This window comes from Peromyscus californicus, unplaced genomic scaffold (assembly GCF_007827085.1).
Source record: "Peromyscus californicus insignis strain IS unplaced genomic scaffold, ASM782708v3 Scaffold_23__1_contigs__length_62951481, whole genome shotgun sequence".
Classification (NCBI taxonomy): domain Eukaryota; kingdom Metazoa; phylum Chordata; class Mammalia; order Rodentia; family Cricetidae; genus Peromyscus; species Peromyscus californicus.
Window position 1 is genome coordinate 38,733,575 of NW_026294534.1, and position 19,449 is coordinate 38,753,023.

Sequence of the window (19,449 nt, forward strand, 5' to 3'; positions counted from 1 at the left end):
CGTGGTGGATTTAGCCTTTGCAGGTACAAAACAAAAAAAGAGGTTTCTGGGCTATACACTGCTTGGATAAAAGCATAGAGACCCACGATAGCTCCCAGAGCTGGTGGAAAACGCCACATTGGGAAGCTGAGGTGGGTGGAGCCAGCAGCCACAGCTGCTGCAGTTTAAGGCAATAGATTCACAATAAGACAGATTCAGATGTAATAGTTTACAATGTGTGTAAAAGATGCGTAGGCTTGAAAGAGACAAAAAAGATATATAGAGTTACAGAAACAAATACATAGTTTTAAAAAATAAAGTCTTCAAAGAGACAGTAAAGGTGGTATAAAATATAAGCCATGTAAAAATGGATATTACACAGAGAATCTGCATTGTGTTGTCTTTGGGATTCTTAACTGCAGAGAGATATTTGATTGTAAAGGAAGCTGAGTTAAACCAATATGTATACTTTAAAGATACCTTGACTTCAAAATTTGGATATAAGGATATGTTGCTTTGGAAAAGAGTCTCTTTTATTTCCACAGAAACCCAAAGGCTATGGATTTGTTCCAGATTAAGATACATCAGGTTTGATCAGCCAAGACCCCCTGAAAGGTCTCCGACGACACCATGGCCCAAATGATCCAACATCCAGAATGGTTTGAAGGCAACTGGCTCAGACAATACAGCCTCATGGACTATTCCATAATCCTAAAATTTTCTTTGTATCCCCATAAGACACAGCGCCCCCCTCCAGCAGGAAGTAGTAAGAGAAGCTACGCCCAAATTCCCAAATTATATGTAATTTTACTTTGTTAAGGTTAAAACCTTCCTTTTTGAAAAAAAAAAAAAAGGCAAGTGCTGTGGGATGTTCTGTATGGCAAATGTGTTGCTAATTAGTCAATAAATAAAACACTGATTGGCCATTGGCTAGGCAGGAAGTATAGGCAGGACAAGGAGGAAAAGAATTCTGGGAAGTAGAAGGCTGAGTCAGAGAGACACTGCCAGCCGCCACGATGACAAACAGCATGTGAAGATGCCGGTAAGCCACGAGCCATGTGGCAAGGTATAGATTAATAGAAATGGATTAATTTAAGCTGTAAGAACAGTTAGCAAGAAGCCTGCCACGGCCATACAGTTTGAAACCAATATAAGTCTCTGTGTTTACTTGGTCGGGTCTGAGAGGCTGTGGGACTGGCAGGTGACAGAGATTTGTCCTGACTGTGGGCCAGGCAGGAAAACTCAAGCTACAAAACCCAGCTACATTCTTCAGAAATGTCTTGGTTTCAAAATGGAAGTCGGGAAATACGTTGCATTGGGAGAGATGTTACACCTTTGTTTCCACAGGAAACAAAAAGTTACAGTTCTCCTCAACTTAATGAAGATCAGATCTGACTGGGGGAGACCTCCTGAAAATCTTGACTATAGACATGAAGAAAGAAACCAAGAAAGACTACAGGACAGCATATATCAGGATGTATATGCTGATCCCTCAAATATGGGAACAGCTCTGAGACTGGATGAGACATGATAAATCTTGGTGGCTACAGAATCCTCATGACTTATTATTACATATCATCTTTTCATATGGCATGCATAGAGGTTTAGTTATACACTCCAAATGGATTTATAAAATTGACAGATGCCTTTTACCTGCTTAAACATAAAACAAAAAAAAATCATCTTTAACTGATTTGTGCACACAGCACATTCCATACTTGTTTTAATGCAGATATATATGTTACCTTTAAAAGTTTGTGTTTTCAGAAAAAAAGGACCAGACATCAATGAAAACAAGTAGCCCAGGTGATCCAGCCTCAGAAGCCTCTGTTGCAGTTTCCTCAAAATTTTGCATTCAGAACAACTTCAAAGCTGCTCATTGAGGTGGTCCAGCCTCACAGACTACTCCAGTCAGGACTTCAGATCAGCCCTGTACTTTCTCTACCATCACACAGAGACTGGACAATGAATGATACAGCTAGCTCTTCCAGGACTTGACCATTATCCCAATTTTCTCAGGGTCCCCCAAAGATGCCATTGCCCCCAGATAACAGGAAGCAGTCTAGAGAACACAACACCCACATTCTCAAGAGGTGGGGTAGGTGGATTTTAGTCATTTGATAGATTATAGATGTTTGCCACGGTTTAGGGGGGTTGGTTACATAGTGTTACTGGTCATGGTCAGGAAAAAAGCTGAACAAAGGAGAATAGATTCAGGGATCTCCTTCTGAAGGGAAAAGGAAGGGATATAGCACAGAAATGATGGGATCATTAAATCTACTTTTGAACAACCATTAGACTCAAATATTTTACATTGGTATGGGTTTTTACATATTGATACAATTTAAGGTTTTTTTGTTATACTGTATATATGTTTCTACTTTTGTTTAAGGTATTGTACCCATGCAGCTCATTTAAAAATGTAATGTAGAGTTCTATTCCTTAAAAGTTATTATTATAAACCATTTAGGAAAACTAAGGTTAGTAGTCATCTATAACAATCAAACTTGTAGTCACATTAGGTATGTTTCGAAGGTCATATAGAAATATATTTTAGATAGACAGATGGTCTTCAAACACTTCAAAAACCTACAGAATATGGCATTTAAAATGCTTTAATAACATAAGGCTTTTCACAACGGTGAGACATGTCTGCTCCTGGCAGCACCAATTTACTTCAAAAAAGGATGATAGGCATCGAAGAACCTCCAGATGGAGTTTGTTTTCAATGTGGCAAGGCTAGCCATTTGGGCAAAAAGACTGCCCTTGTCTTAACTGCTGACAGAATGCTGTCCAAACTGGATAAGCAGGACACAAAAGAAAGCAACTGCCAAACTTTGCCAAGACAAGACAGGACAGTCTTTCAAAATTCCTGCTTCACAGAAAAGTCTATCAGATATTCTAGGTCTGTAGGCTAAAGATGGATGCCCTAACATTACAGAGGAACCTTGGGTGACTCTCCAGGCAGCCAGCTGCTTCCATCATTTCTATAGTTTTGGAAGTTGTTTGCTCTGTACTTCCTGTTTACTCAAGTAATATTATATTCTTCTCAGGCCTCTGATGGAATTGAAAATAGATAGTTATAGTTACAGTTTTCCTTGTTACCAAATTCAGAAAATAAACTCACAAAAGAGGTATAAAGTATATAAGGCTAAGAGTCTTAGAAGCTTTGCTTATCTAAGAAAAATGAGTTCTAAAAAGCTAGTTTTAGGATGGTAATACAAGTTATGATAAAAAATGGTTTAGGTATAAAACTTTAAATTCATCAAGATAAGATAGATAGTATTTTCTCCAAATTTGCCAAATACAAATGGACTAGACATTGTGAATGTAATTCTTACCTGATAATTGTTCTTATTATATATAGTTTCACTATGTCAGAATTAAAAACCTTTTCTTTTTATTTAGACAAAAAGGGGGAAATGTTGTTGGATATCTGTATACTGTGTGAAAATGTATTGCTGTGATTGGTGTAATTAAGAAGCTAAATGGCCAATAGATAGGCAGGAAGAGTTTAGGTGGGACTTCCAGAGACAGAGAGGACTCTGGGAAGAAGAAAGGTGGAGAAGCCAGCCAGATGCAGAACAAGTTGGACACACAGAATGGGACAGAGGTAAAAGCCACGTGGTAGAATGTAGATTAAAAATATGGGCTAATCTAAGTTATAAGAGCTAGTTAGGAACAAGCCCAAGCTATAGGCCGAGCTTTGATAATTAGTAAGAAGTCTCTGTGTCTTATTTGTCGTTATTTGGCTGGAGGGACAGAGAAGGACTCCTTACACCTGTGCCTAACCAGGTCAGTGTCGTCTTTCAGAGCGGGTTTCAGCTGGAACCCCAGCCAGCCAGGATGAACTTCAAATCCTTACTTTATGTTTAACACTGAAATAGATTTTGAAACTTGATACCTTTAAGTCGCCCCGCTCCCTGATTTCTCTAAATAGAAGAACACTTGTTTGAGACAGAGGTTTGCTGTGGAGCCCAGGCTGGCCTGCTCCCGTGATCTTTTAACATCAGCCTCGTGAGGGCTGAGGTTACAGGAACCCCACACCAGGGCAGAAAATACTTGTTATCTTGTTGTTGTTGTTGTTGTTGTTTTTGAAACAGAGCCTTGCATATCTCAGGTTGGCCCTGAACTCACTACAAAGCTGATGATCCTTCCGCCTATACCTCCTGAGCGCCAGGGTTACAGCTGTGCTGAGGATCCAACCCAGGGCTGTAAGCACTGGACCAGCTCAGCTCCATCTTGAGCCCCAGACAACTTTTAACAAGCACTCACATACCATTTATAGAGCTATAAGGTAGTGAGCATTGTTTCTGCCAACTATAAAGGAAAAATTAATATTCTGAGCCCATGTGAAAACTGTAAAGCGTTTTCAATGCTCTTGGTGATATTCCCATAGAAGCCTTTGGGGCCCAAATCCCGATTTAGAAAGAGAAGACAAGCACCCCTTGAGCACATGCATCTCCAGGGTTCTGTCTTAGCAGAGGGTAGCAGAACACTTACCAGGGTGGGAATTCCAGCTGGTGGCTGGCCAGGGTCTTCAGCACGATCGCCTTCACTCGTATCAAGCCTACGTGTACATGAACTCGGGTTTCCTGTGCAGCGGCTGCCCTCCGCCACGTGACCCTCAGCCTCTTTAGCAGCCACAGTTTCATCAGAGGCCTCTCTTAGCATTGTTAAGCTATGGAGAAACAAAGCAAAACAAAAACCAAAAGCTATTTTCAGTCCGGCAGGCGTACTCCATGCAGTGTGACTGGGCGTGTTAATCTATTACCGGAGAAATAAAAGATTCATACATGTGATTCAAGACATACTGTGACGGCTGAAGTTCTTAACTAAGTAGATCAAGAAAAATAAATTCTCATTGTATGTTCCAGGAATCCAGAGCAAAATCACCACAGCATGGTACAAAAATGCTATTTTTTTTTTTTTCTCGAGACAGGGTTTCTCTGTGTAGCTTTGCGCCTTTCCTGGAACTCGCTTTGGAGACCAGGCTGGCCTCGAACTCACAGAGATCCGCCTGGCTCTGCCTCCCGAGTGCTGGGATTAAAGGCGTGCGCCACCACCGCCCGGCTCAAAATGTTAATGTTAAGTTAAAAGTGATGAAATTTGACCAAGTCCCCAGATTTTCAATAGAAATATTCAGGGACCACATACAAATTTTAATTTCAGCATATAAAACCATGACATTCACTAACTTGGTACTATTCAGTTGATTACAGAATTAACCATGTAACAGTTCGTTATTCTTATCTAAGACATGAGGATTACCCATTATTAACTGTTCATCATCAGGCAGAGACCTGTGTAAAGTGTTTGTTACTGGGCTATCAGATGACTCACGGTCTCACAGGCTCATTATCAAAAGCTGCGGATGGAGTTGGGTGGTGATAAGAATGTGACTCACCACATTGCTGAAGAGATGGCCCAGCAGTTAAAAGCATTAGCTGCTCTTCCAGAGGACCCAGGTTTAGGTTCCCAGCACCTGGGTAGTGACTCACAACCCTCTGTAACTCCAGATCCAGAGGGGCAGACGCCCTCTTCTGGCATCTGAGGGCACTGCATGCACACGGTGCACATGTATATGCAGACAAAACACCCAAATGCATAAAATAAAAACAAATAAAAATTTCGGAAAACATTTTAAAAGAATACGACCATAGTCTATACAGAGTGTACACGGTAGGAGTATTGTGAAGGCTCGAAACACGGCAGGCTTTGCTGAGTTTCATGTCCTAAGAATAGAAAGGAAGTCTTTCACTGACTTCTAAATGTCAAGGCTTAATTGCAATTGGTGACATATTGGCCGGTTGACACAGACTAGTTATTAAATGTCTAGCTGTGAAATGAACACGAAGGGGAACCAGTGAGGACTACAGGGAACTGGAAGTTGTCGTTGTCATCCTCCCCCACCCCCCCACCCCCCCGCCCCCCACTCCCCTTTTAACCTACTAAGTACATTCCTGGAATTGTGAGGTACATTGTGCTTTCCAAGCATGAGAAAAGCCCAGTGCTTGAGACACTATGATGAACCTTCACATCCCTCTCCGGGTGTCTCCAAGCCTTTCACATCTCACTGCAGGAGCCTTCCTTCCAAAGGCCCTTGACAGGACCATCTGTGACCTTCGTCACTCTGAATTTCTCACAGGTTTCATCTCTGCATGCACACATCCACACACGTGCAGACCATACCTGATAACAGTAGTCCAACCACACCTAACAGTACAACTATTCACAAAAATTAATCCAGATGTGTTTATCTACGGAAGACAATCAAAAGGGAAGCGTTCACTAAAATTTATTAGAGAATAGAGTGAAAGCCTGCAAAGATGGTCTTCACATGCAGAGACATATGGGCATATACAACATGGGCATCCTTAAAGGATGGGCTATTTATACAGAGGAGGAGAGAAAAAGGACTAGAGGAGGGACCAATGCTGCAATGGTTACTTGGATGCTCTTTCCTAAACAGTAACTTTGCCTAGGAATGGCCTAAATGATACTCCTAGTCAAAAGAGAAAGAAATGGAAAAAAGACAGGTTCCCAACCTTCCTAACGCTGCGACCCTTTAATACAGTTCCTCATGTTGTGGTGACCCCCAACCATAAAATTATCTTGTTGGTACTTTATACCTGTAATTTTGCTACTGTTAGGAAATCATTATGAATATCCGATAAGCAGGATATCTGATAGGCGACCCCTGTGAGAGGGTTGTTTGGCCCCCCAAAGGGATCTGACCCACAGCTCGAGAACCACTGCTCTATAATAAGGTACCATAGCTTTTTAAACAGATAGCTTAGACAACAACAGCACAGAAAAGCAATGAACAGCATCACCGGAAGCAAGAGCAAACAGCACAGCCCACGCGTTGACTTTGCCACAGTCTCGCCACTTCTTCCTCTAACACTCTAAAGACCAGGAGGAGACTCTACAGCCAGCGCCCCCGATGTCACACTGTTTGCCATAGTTCCAAACTAAGACATGAGCCTGCAAAGGCCCAGAAGCTTCTGAGAAACTGAGAATGGAGTCCCCCCCCCCCCCCCGACCCAAGAACGACAGTGGCTGTTTACCAATCTCCCCCTGGACCCCGCTGTTCTTCAGGCCTCAGCTCCTCTTCCTCCTCCTCCTCCTCTTGGGCCAGCTCTTGTTCCACGGCCAATAGCTCGGCTGAAGTTCTTGCAAGTAAGGCGGACACGGCATCCTGCAGAACAGAAACCATGCGGTGGTTAACACCAGACACTCCAAACATGATTCAGAAACTCTTTGGACGCAGACTTACACTTCCAGCTGTGAAGAAGCAGTTTGTACCAGACCCAGCTCTCCTGCTGAGAACAAATATGAATGCTGAACGAAATGAAACCAAAACAAAGACAAACTCCCAGATGTTCTAAAGCAGCGAGACTGACAGGGGCTGTCAGGGCTGGAGGGCTGAGGTCCCAGGGAAAGCAAAGACACAGAGGGGCGACCATCACTGCCAGGGTTTCCTCTAAAGGCATTTGTCAACCTAGGCGTGAGGCCTGCAGGCTAAACAGATGGGCTGCCTGGGGTCTCGGCCCCACAGTTCACTGTATAAAAAGGCTAGCACGGAGTGCAGACACCAAGGCAGTCCACATAAGAGGGGCTGGAGGAAATGAATGGGGAAGTGGGTCCTACATCACCCAGGATGTTTCTAGCCAGGCTTTTGCCTTTCCTAAGTTGCATCTGTACAGAGCAAGACTGAGAAATAAATCCAAAACCAGCTGCTAGCAGCCTAAACAGTTAAGCCGGTATTTCATGCCTCGCAGGGTTCAGGAGAGAGAAAACTTGGAATTCAGAACCCCCAGGTGATGCAGGCAACTTTCCCATGTTGCCACCTGCCTTCCAGAAGAACATCAACTCATCTCTAGAACATTTCAGCTGGAGCTTTTACAATCCCTCATTCAATACAGCCAGCACTCCACTAACAGCTAATGGCGCAAAGCCAACAGAAACAACAGACAACAGAGGCAGACCCACAAGTGATTCACACACTGCAGATTTTCAGACAGAAATTAAGCTTTTACAACTCGTATAAAGAAAACTGATGAAATTACAGATTATTCTTCCAGCATGAACACAAAGAGAAGTGCATCGGTGCCGGAACAAAGCTGCTGCAAGTTAAGGAAGAGACCCGGGCCAGCAGTGGAAGGAGAAAGGGTATGTGAGATTGTAGGAATCCTTACATTGTAGCGTGGGTCGGCGGGAAGATGACAGATTATAAGGCCTGTGAGATTATGAGAATGGATGGGAGAGAATTCATGACAAACAGCCACCAATGGAGAAGACAAAGAGCTACAGACAGGTTAGTTGGTGTCCCAGTCACACCAAGGTGCTTGTGCGGCACTCAGTCACACCAAGGGAAGTGTGTTCAAGGACTCTGGGCACGGATCACCCTGAGGGCTGGGGGGACAGAAAACTGGAAGAATGGTCTGCACCACTGGAAACCAAAACCAGAGACTGAGCTGAGTGTGCTGTGGGGAAAAGTGGAGCACATTGCCTTATGGGAGCCTGAGGTGGAGAGAGAAGCAAGGAAGCTCACCATCCCTCAATCCCTGCCCCTGTTGGGAAGGTCAAAGGATCTGCACCACAGAAGAGCAGTGCCCAAAGGATCAGCACAGACTGTGGAGATCCAGTTTGGTAAAGAGTCTGAAACCGAGAGTCTTGACACCCTCCACACTCCGCTATCACGGCCACTGCCGGGATGAGCTATGTGGGGGCCCTCAGGTCAGGGCCACAGGAAGTTGGTGGCAGGACCTGATGCGGTATCTTGATGGACTGGACAAAGTAAACACGGGTAGGTGGGTTCTGCACACTCTTGGAGCCTGAGACACGGGCTTTGCACACCAACTGAGCCCCCAAACCCCAGAGGCAGGACTGTACTGTTCGGCCCGAAGAAATCAGATTGGGGGAGGCTGGCAGAAAACAGTCTGGCACAGAACTCCTCCGGAGGACACAGTGGCTGAACTCCTGGGACTAGCGGCTGTCCTTGCTGCAACCTGTGGAGTCTGATCAGAAAAACAAACGGGGGGGCGGGGGGGGGGGGGGGGAAGCCCACACTTCTCCAACTGGGAAACACACAAAGGGCTAGAACTTTCTAGTTCATCTTGCTGCCTTTTTATTTCAAAAATAGTAATCCTTCCAGGACAGCCAGGGCTGTCACACAGAGAAACTTTGTCTAAAAAAAAGCAATCCTTTAAAGCGGTGGTTCTCCACCTGTGGGTTATGACCCCTCTGGAGGGTCAAATGACCCTTTCACAGGGGTCGCCTAAGACCACTGGAAACACAGATTTTTACATTACAATTCGTAACAGTAGAAAAATCACAGCTATGAAGCAGCAATGAAAACAGTTTTATGGTTGGGGGTCACCACCACATGAGGGACTGTACTAAAGGAACGCAGCATCAGGAAGGCTGCTTTAAATTTTTCATTTTTATTGTGTTTATGCTTTTGTACTTTAGTTGTAGTTGGTATGTACAATCATGGACAAGCTTTTATATACACAATGTTTTCTACTGTTTTTTTATCCTTCTAACCATATACTTGCCTCTCATTTTTACGGTCCGCTTCCCATCCCCCCCTCCACCTCACTACTTAAGTGTGGATACTCAGCTCCCAAAACCTATAAACTACATTTCCTCAACCAGCATCATAAGGACCTACCTGGGACACAATGAGGTGCTCAAGTGTCCTCTGGTGCAGCTGACAGGGGGACAGGCAGGCCACTGCACCGGTTCCCTCGGTCAGCTCCCTCCCACTGCTCACAGCACCACCTGACCAATGACAACTCACCACGAGTGTTTATGTAAGATGAACGAACAAAGCAGTGAGGAAGGAGGGGAAAAACCGTAAGAACAGAGGATTGGGGCACACCCACAGGTGTGTAAAACAGGAGGGTGTGGGGCACACCCACAGGTGTGTAAAACGGGAGGGTGTGGGGCACACCCACAGGTGTGTAAAACAGGAGGATGTGGGGCACACCCACAGGTGTGTAAAACAGGAGGATGTGGGGCACACCCACAGGTGTGTAAAACGGGAGGATGTGGGGCACACCCACAGGTGTGTAAAACGGGAGGGTGTGGGGCACACCCACAGGTGTGTAAAACAGGAGGATGTGGGGCACACCCACAGGTGTGTAAAACAGGAGGATGTGGGGCACACCCATAGGTGTGTAACACAGGAGGGTGTGGGGCACACCCATAGGTGTGTAAAACAGGAGGGTGTGGGGCACACCCATAGGTGTGTAACACAGGAGGGATGTGGGGCACACCCACAGGTGTGTAAAACAGGAGGATGTGGGGCACACCCATAGGTGTGTAACACAGGAGGGATGTGGGGCACACCCACAGATGTATAAAACAGGATGGAATAAAAAAGCACAAGCCAGCCTCTCTTAGGAGACAGCACTCCACCAAGACACCCCAATACCCGAAAAATAAGATGAGTTAGCTGACATGCCAGAAAAGGACTCCAGTGTCCTTCTTCTGAAAGGAAACGATGTTCACGTAGAGGATTCAAACCAGCAGATCAATAAAGCAAAGAAATCATCTCAGGGCCCAGATGAGACAGTCACCCACGCGTGTGAAATGGTCAGTGACATGCACAGCATGGAGGAAACAGAGAGAGCCAAACATAAGTTATGCAAATTAAAAATCAATCAATTAAATAGCAAATACAGCCGAGTACAGCATCAGTAAACAAGATCACACAAGAACACATTTCAGGGAGGATGGCAAGGTCGAGGCAGTACATACAGACACATATGAGAAAACCCTTTAACGACTATGACCCAAACTTCCAAGAACCCTGGGATGTGTTCAAGAGACCAAACCACCACATAAGGAGCTGAGATAACCTCTAAAGACTTTGACAATCTATTCAGTGAGATTAGAGCTAAAAATCCCTCAAACCTAAGAGGAAGAAATAGATCTCCTAACACAGGAAGCAGTTAGACTGTAAACACAGTCAGAGAAGAAAGAACCTCCTTAAGTCGGGGGACCAAGAGTACATGGAAGGGGCTGGGGAGACGCCCAGTCAGTCAGTGAGCTGTGACCCTGCAAGCATGAGGGCCTGAGTGTGATTCTCTGAACCCGTGTATAAAGAAGGGCGTGGCAGCGTGCATCTGTAACACAGTGCTGGGGAGCTGAGGATGCTGGGATACCTGGGGCTTGCTGGCCAGCCAGCCTGACCACTAAGGTGAGGTCCAGGCCAGTGAGGGTCTGTCTCCAAAAATGAAGTGAGAGAGACCTGAGGAATGAGAGCTGAAGCTGTCCTCTGGCCTGCACAGGTATGCTCACACAAGTGCATATGCACACACATGAACACATGCATACACAACATACATGCACACAAAGGGGAACACCCCGAATGAAACACAGCAAAGGAGCCACTAAAAGCTGCAAGGGAAAAATGCCAACCTGAATGCAAAGGCATAAACATCAGACATTTTGTGAGCAACCTACACCCAGGAGAACACAGAATGATATAAACCCTGAAAGTTACTGTCCCCGAGAGATTGCTATACTCAGCACAGTTATTGCTTAAAACTTGTGGGGAAATAAGACACACACACACTAAAGCATTTAAACTAAGCCACCACGGCTGGGAATTCTGAAAGGAATACTATACACAGAGGAAGAGGACGGGCTTATCCCTTCATCTAGTTATAGCAACTCCAAAGCACAAGAGCAGTGATTCTGGCACTAGGTGCTATTGTGAGATATTTTGCTCGTATTCTGGCGCCCCCGAGACTGACAATAAAGTTTGCTTTGAATCAGAGGGCGGAGCTAGCTCCGAGCTGACCAAAATTAGCCACAGAGGTTTTGGAGGGCTGAGGACAGATAGAGAGACACAGGAAGTAGGAGGGAGGGGCTTAGAGAGAGTCTCAGCTTTTTGGATCAAGGAATGAGAAAGAGAGAGAGGTCACTGGTTGCTCTCAGCTGCTTCTGTGACCATTCATGTTCTCTCCCTGACATCTGACTCCCGAGGTTTTACGGATGAGGAATAACTAGGTCAACACTTCAATGGGGAAGCTGTAAAGTGCTCAGTTCCCCAAAGTACTCAACTTAACAAGGAAAAAAACATATATGTGCAGAGCTGTAAATATCTCCGGAGAAAGTGAACCTTTTGTGAAATTGTGAGAAAAAACAGACATGCTGATGTTGCTGCCACATTTTGAACTACAAAAAAAAAAAAAAAAAAAATTACAGCCGCAGTGGCTGGAGATGCCGAGACCTTGAAGGCCTTGCCGCTGTCTAGGAACACAGCGCAGAGAGCACACGGAAGGGCTGGTGCCGTCTGCAGGGCAACACGGCCACACTAGGCGGTCACGGACACATCTGCCAGGTACGCGACAGCGGTGGCTGGGGAGCTGTGCTGCTGCTGAGCTACTGGAAGGGAAAAGGAAATGTAAAAGCCTGGACCAATCCAAAGGGGGTGGGTGGGACGACGCTGAGGCTAATAACAGCACCCAACTATAAGGCAAATTCAAATCCAAATACGTGAACAGATTGATTGTAACCGCACCAAACATTTCAATTAAAAGATAAAGACACTGACTGGGCAATAAACCAACACCCGCTACATGCTGTCTTCAAACAGAACAATTGAAATGATAAAAGAAAAATGATGGAAAATGATAAACCATGCAGACGGTTCATCACAAAAGGACTTAACACAGCTTTGCCACCACCGGACACAGTGGACTTTAAAACAAAAGGTATTACTGGAAGTAGAGATAGTTCTTAACAATAAAAGGATAGTTGGACACAAAGATACACTATGAGGCTAAATTTATATTCACCTACTAACACAGACTCAAAAGATTACTGGACTAAAAAGGGAAAAATACAGTAGTGCTATCACAGTCAGTGAGAGTTAATATTCCTGTCAGTGAGTGATAAACAAGCAAATCAAAAACCCACGACGTGTAAGACACTCTAAAAACAAAATTAGCAGCTTGAGAGCAAAACACAGACTCTTCGCAGAGAAGTGGAATGTTTATCCCAAACATGCCCACGCCGCGCCAAAAGCAAGCATGGCTGAATGGAGCATGTTCTGTTCTCTGAAGACCGTAAAATCAAACCCGAAATCTGCCACACAACTAAAGAGCTCCGACCACCCAGCACCTAGTAAATATCCTTTAAAAACTTACGAGTAGTAAAGAAGTCACAGCGGAGACCGTAAAGTGTTTTGAATTCCTGATAATTCTGTCACACCGCACGTGTAAAAAGCATTTTTCAGCCCCACATGCAAAGACAACCAAACAGCTACCTAAGCGCCCTCTTAAGAAAAAGAGACCCAAATTAACCAACCCCCACGTGGTGGATCGAAGAAATAGTAAAATGAAAGCAGAAATAAGCAGAACAGTAAACACACACATAAATAATAGTGAAAATCAACAAGCCCAAATTAGTTATTTAATAAAATTAGAAAACTCAAATCTCTGGTAAGAGTGCATAAAAAGGGCACAGACTGCCAATATCAGGACTAAAAAAGTCCTTGTGGGTATGGAAGCCAATAAGGTACTATGGCTGACTCATGCTGGGCAGATCTGCTAGTACCACTTATCGGCAGAGCTTGGCAAGCGTGCGTGTGGCCCTGGGTTTGTTCCCAGCACCGCCACAATAATAATGGTGCTAATAAAAACAGAGTAAATAGACCAATTCTGTGAAAATCTACAGCAAGTAGAGAAAACCAGAGCAGCCCTGGCTAGGAAAGAAACCGAACCTTTAGTTTACAAGTAGCTTTGAAACTGAGTTCCAGCCCAAACCCTCAGCGTTAACTCAAAATGGCGCATCTAGGGTGGGAGGGAGCTGCGTCGTTCCGGGGGATTCTACAAGCTGTCACCTGACTTTTCTGAAGGGGCTACTTCTCTTGCAGAGCCCTGGACACGTCACTGATACTTTTTTTTTTAAATTTTAGGATTTCCCCCAAATAATTGAGGAAGAAATGGGTTTTAAAATTGCCATGATGTACTTTATTACTTTTCACGTCGACAAGGACTATGTCATTATTTTTTTTTTTAATTCTTGATATCAGTAATTTGTGCCTTTTATGCATTCTTACCAGGTTGTGTCAAGTTTTAAAATTTTATTGAAATAACTAATTACAACAGTTTCTGCAGTAAGTAGAATAGAAATATTTTCCAACACCCAATGAAGTCTGCAAGCCCTCAATGTCAAAGCGACAGTGACATCCTGAGAAAAAGACTAATAGCTCTCATGAAAATAGACGAGAAAGCCGGGCGGTGGTGGCGCACGCCTTTAATCCCAGCACTCGGGAGGCAGAGCCAGGCGGATCTCTATGAGTTCGAGGCCAGCCTGGACTACCAAGTGAGTTCCAGGAAAGGCGCAAAGCTACACAGAGAAACCCTGTCTCGAAAAATCCAAAAAAAAAAAAGAAAATAGACGAGAAAAAAATCAGTTAAGCAAATTCAGGACATATGTTAAAAAAAAATGTACCATGGTGAAGCCTGCTTCATTCTAATACTTTAACATTCAAAAGTCAACCAAGGCTGGCAGGACGGCCCCGGAGTAAATGTGCTTACTACACGGGCAGGCCTGGCAGCCTGAGTTCCATCCCTGAAACCCACAGTGGAGGTATAGAAGAGATCCCAGAAAGCCAGCCTCTAACCTCTGTAGACCTGAGCATCGTGGTATGCATGCCCTTGTTTCCTCCTGTGTGTGTGCGCGCATGCGCGCACGCACACATACATACATACATACATACATACATACATATATACATACACACACACACACACACACACAAACTTAAGCTAATTAATAATTATGGCACAGAGAGAAATAAGTAGAACTATCTAATAATCACCTTAAGATACAGGGTAAAATGTCTGATGAAGTTCAGCACTTCGGTATGATAAATACCGGCAGTAAATGAAAAGACAACCCCCTCCCTTTGATGACGATCACCTATGAACATCCCTAGAAAAATCACCTTAGATGATGAACTACTGAAAGCCTTTGGAGACAAAGGCCCACAACTCAGTCCCAACAACATGGGACAGAGTGGACGAGCACACACAGGTCACCTGGACCGTGACAAAGACGACAGCCGTGGTGTAGCTCAGGAAGATGTTAACACATGATGCGGGATGAATCAGCTACCAGGAGGCTGAGAGGAGCCCTGACCTGCACCCCTCGCAGCCTATGCAGAGATCAGTTTCAGAGGGATTGCACACTAAATCCGAAAGAAGAAAAAAAAAAAAACCTAGCCAGGCGGTGGTGGTGGCACAGGCCTTTAATCCCAGCACTCGGGAGGCAGAGCCAGGCACATCTCTGTGAGTTCAAAGCCAGCCTGGACTACAGAGCCAGCTTCAGGACAGTCAGTTTCTCTATGTAGAAACACTGTCTTAAAAAAAAAAAAAAAAACAAAAAACCAAAGCAAACAGACAAAACCCCTCACACCCTGGTAGCAAACAGTCCTTCAAAAGGAAAGTACGGAGCATAAGGGCAAAACTGAGAAGCAAAGTTTCATTCAAACTGAGTGTGTCCATTCACCCAAAGATGACGTTAAGAAAACGCAAGTGAAAAGTCACAGAAAGTATCAGACACTCGTGATAAATTTATTTTAAAATACTCATTTCCAAACGTATGGATTCTGATCAAACAAAATACAAAAGACAATGAATTAAAAACTAGAATATACACTACTTTATAAAAGATAACACCCATTTAGTGGTATGCATATTATAATCAAGGAAGTGAAAATTAAAAGTCTAAGCTAGAGCTATGCACGCACAGCGAGAGAACAGCGAGAAAAGACAGCAGTTTTTTTTTTATCAATTATATGTACACAGATTAATAGCAACAGTATATTAAGCCCCAGATTCGTAACAACTCAGATGTTCAACAGCAAGAGAACAGATAAAGTGAGATACAAGTATACAATAAAATACTGCCTAACAATGAGAGTGAATGAGGGTAATTACAGAGTCAAAAGTGAGTTTCACAAGATGCCGGATATAATCACATCAAACTCAAAGTCACGTAGGACAGACACAGGGGTAGGGAAGTTACCTTGAGGAGACGGTGGTAGCATCAGGGAGGGGCGCAAGGCAAGGTTCTGAGGCACTGGCAATGCGCTGTGATTTGATGTGGATCACAGTTACAAAGGTGTTTTTGCTTCGCAATAAACTCAGACTGTTTGGGTAAGATTTGTGCACTTTGTTATAAATCTCTCCATTGTCCTTTCCCACAAAATAAAACCAGAGACAGAGATTAGAAGAGGATAAAAAAGCGAAATAAAATTCATGTAACAGCACTATAAAGCAGACAGAACTAACAAACATCCGTAGAACACTCTGAACAAGTATTTTTCTCAAGTGTACATAAGACATTCTCTAGGATATACTAGGCCATAAAAGTGGCTTCAGGAAATTCAAAAGGACTTAAGTCATGCTAAGTGTGGCTTTTTGGTCACACTGGGATGAAATTAAAGACCAGCAACAGAAGGGGATATGAGAAGTTAAGGAATCTGCAGAAATGAACCTTCCTAAGCAAGCAGAAGTTTAGGGAGAGCACAAGGCATTGGGAAAACACTGAGCTGAGTGGAGAGAGATGTCTGGGATGTGCGAGCAGAGCCGTCAGGATACTAGGGCTGTAAGGAAAAGGAAGGCATCGGCCAAGGGCCTAACTTTCCCCCTTAAGAACGCATGAAAAGAAGGGCAGCGTAGTCCTAGAGCAAGCAGAAGCTGGGCAGTAGCAGACCAAGGAGGAAACATGGCAAGTAAAATCTAAGCTGCTTCTTCAGAAATACCCAGAACGTCAACAACCCTGCAGTTGGCCTGATCAAGAAAACCAGTGAGGAGGTTACCAATACTGAGTCTTGGAATGAACAAGGTGGGGTCTCTTGACGTTTTGGTTATGTGCCTCGTTTTTAATGGCTGAACCTCGCGATAGCCTTCCAGGTACGAGCTCCATTTTGAGAGAACATTATGAACAGTTATATTGAACAAATTAAGATGATCTCGTTGAAATGAGTATGCTCCTAAAAAGACATAGATACCAAAACAAATGCAAGACCAAAGTTCTGAGAGTCAGAACAAACAAGACATGGGATTTTGAACCAGAGACCTCTCACAGCTAAGGTCCACATGGCTGCTGGACCCACCAGACTTTTAAGGAATTAGTAGCCATATTCTTCCAAATTCCTCCTCAGTGGAGACGAGGAGGGAGTGCTTCAGTGCCCGTTCTGGGAGGGCAGAGGAGACGGCTCAGTTGTAGAGTGCTTGCGGGACAAACCTGAGGACCTTGGTTTGACCCCCACCACCATTCAAAGTCCGGGTGTGGTGATTCACACTGGAACCCCAGAACTGGGGAAGCAAAGGCAGGAGGATCTCCCAGCTGGCTGCTCAGCCAGCCTAGCCAAGTTCGTGAGCCCCAGTGCCAGGGAAAGACCTTGTGTAAAAACCAAAACAGACCAAGATAGATCATGTGTAAAATGACTGACACCTGAGGTTGTCCTCTGGCCTCCACACACATGCACACCCAGGGGATATGCACACACATACAGAAAAACACAAAGACGGTGTAGAAAAACAATGAGTATAGACACAAGAAAGCAATCGCCGCTGAAGTACTAACATGCTTATTTCAAACAAACAAACAAGAACCACATATTACATGTTTTTTTTTTAATCAAGTAAGATTTACCCCAGGAATGCAAGATTAATTTAATGTTTAAAATTAAAAAGTAGCAACTGAATGAAAGATGGAGAACTATATATATGGAAACCTAAGTAGCTACAAAAAAAAAAAAGGACTTGGCAAATTCAACAGCCTTTAATGATCAAAACATGCAGGTATCTAGGAAAAAAAAAGTCTTCTTCAATCTGACAAAGGGGATTTCTGGAAACCATGATTTCACGGTGAAATGGAGCAATGCTCAGTGACTGAGAGCGCCTGCTTGCTGCTCTTCCAGAGTCTCTAACATCCACATTAAGCTGCTCACAACTCCAGGGGATCTGATGCCCTCCTCTGGCCTCCACGGGTACCATGCACTCATGGACTCACGGTGGGGGCACAAACGCACAAACACGCACACACATCTTTAAAGTCAGGAATAAGATAACGATGTCTGCGTTTACCACTCCTTGTGTGGTACACACGTGTGTGCAAGCCCTCACAGAGCTAAAGGACAGTCCTGGCTGTCATTCCTTACAGGGCTTTGGTGGCCTTTGCTGTTTTGAGATAAGGTCTCTCACTGGCCTGTGGCCCGTGGTAGTTGAGGCTGGCTGGCCAGGGAAGCCCAGGGACTGTCTCTGCCCCTGTTGGGACTGCAGGTTACTATTTCCTTTCTGGTCACATGGCTTTCTTGACCATGTGCCTTGGCCACAACATACCACACAAGAGAGCTCTGCTGGGCAGGTGCTGTCTTGAAAGCATGAAGACCCGAGTTTTCATGGCATTCTCTTGGAATCCCAACAGGGGGAGCTCCGGGAAATGCAACTAAACGTCCATACACAACTGAATGAAACGGGATCCCCCCCACCCCCTCATAGGCTGTGTAAATAACCTAAATGGATCAGATGTCCACACAGAAGACTGTAAGACTCATAAGGACTACAGTGGAGAACCCTTTATGCGAGGACGCTAGTCTTAGATACGGCACCAACAGAACATAGAAGAGCAGAAGATGAGCTGGGAGAGAGACAAGCTGTATTTCTATCAAAGTAACAAGAGAATGAAAAGACACCTTGCAAAACAAGAAAAAAAAAATCTCTGCAAAAAAAATTACCTGAAAAGGGACTTGTACCAAGACAGAAATTTGAGTGTGGTGGTACACACCTATAATTCCAGCACCCACAAAAACTGAGGCAAAGTTAGAGGCCAGCCTGGGCTTATAGTGAGACCCTGACACACCCTCTCTTTCTTACACACACACACACACACACACACACACACACACACACACACACACTTTTATAATTCAATAGTAAAAAGGCAACTACTCTATATATCAAGAAGAGTTTGCAATCCTTCACAATGTTAAGTGTAATTACTATGCAACCTGGTGAGTACAGTTCGACACATGTCCACACCAACGTTAGGATCCAGGTTTTCACAGCAGCAGCACTCACATCAGCCAAAATGTAGAAAGAACTGAGACGCACATCAGCGCAGGAGTGGTAAGCAAACAGTGGGACTCTGCACTAGAACACTGCCTGGAAGTAAGCAGGAAGGAAACACCAACACTGTGCCCCAGGGACAGACCTGATACGACTATGTTAAGTGAAAGAAACGAGTCAAAAGAGAGCAAACCTCGCGTTCCTTCACTGATATGCAATGCCCAGAACGGGCAACATACAGAGCAGGGAGAAAGGACAGTGACGGGTCATAGGCACAGGGGCTTCTCCTGGGACAATGACCATACTCTACTCAAGCCTCTAGCCAAGGTGGTGGCGCACACCTTTAATCCCAGCACTCGGGAGG

General features: G+C 44.5%; 1 protein-coding gene across 2 annotated transcripts in view; it reads right to left on the minus strand.

Moving 5' to 3' along the window:
* Wwc2 (WW and C2 domain containing 2) overlaps positions 1-19,449 on the minus strand; it is a 180,961-nt gene that overhangs the window by 25,176 nt on the left and 136,336 nt on the right. For both annotated transcript variants that reach the window (XM_052752268.1, XM_052752269.1), the window contains 2 exons: positions 7,050-7,180; positions 4,483-4,660 (listed from right to left, as the gene is read on the minus strand). In XM_052752268.1, the coding sequence (XP_052608228.1) occupies positions 4,483-4,660; positions 7,050-7,180 (309 nt within the window). The remainder of the gene's footprint in view (positions 1-4,482; positions 4,661-7,049; positions 7,181-19,449) is intronic.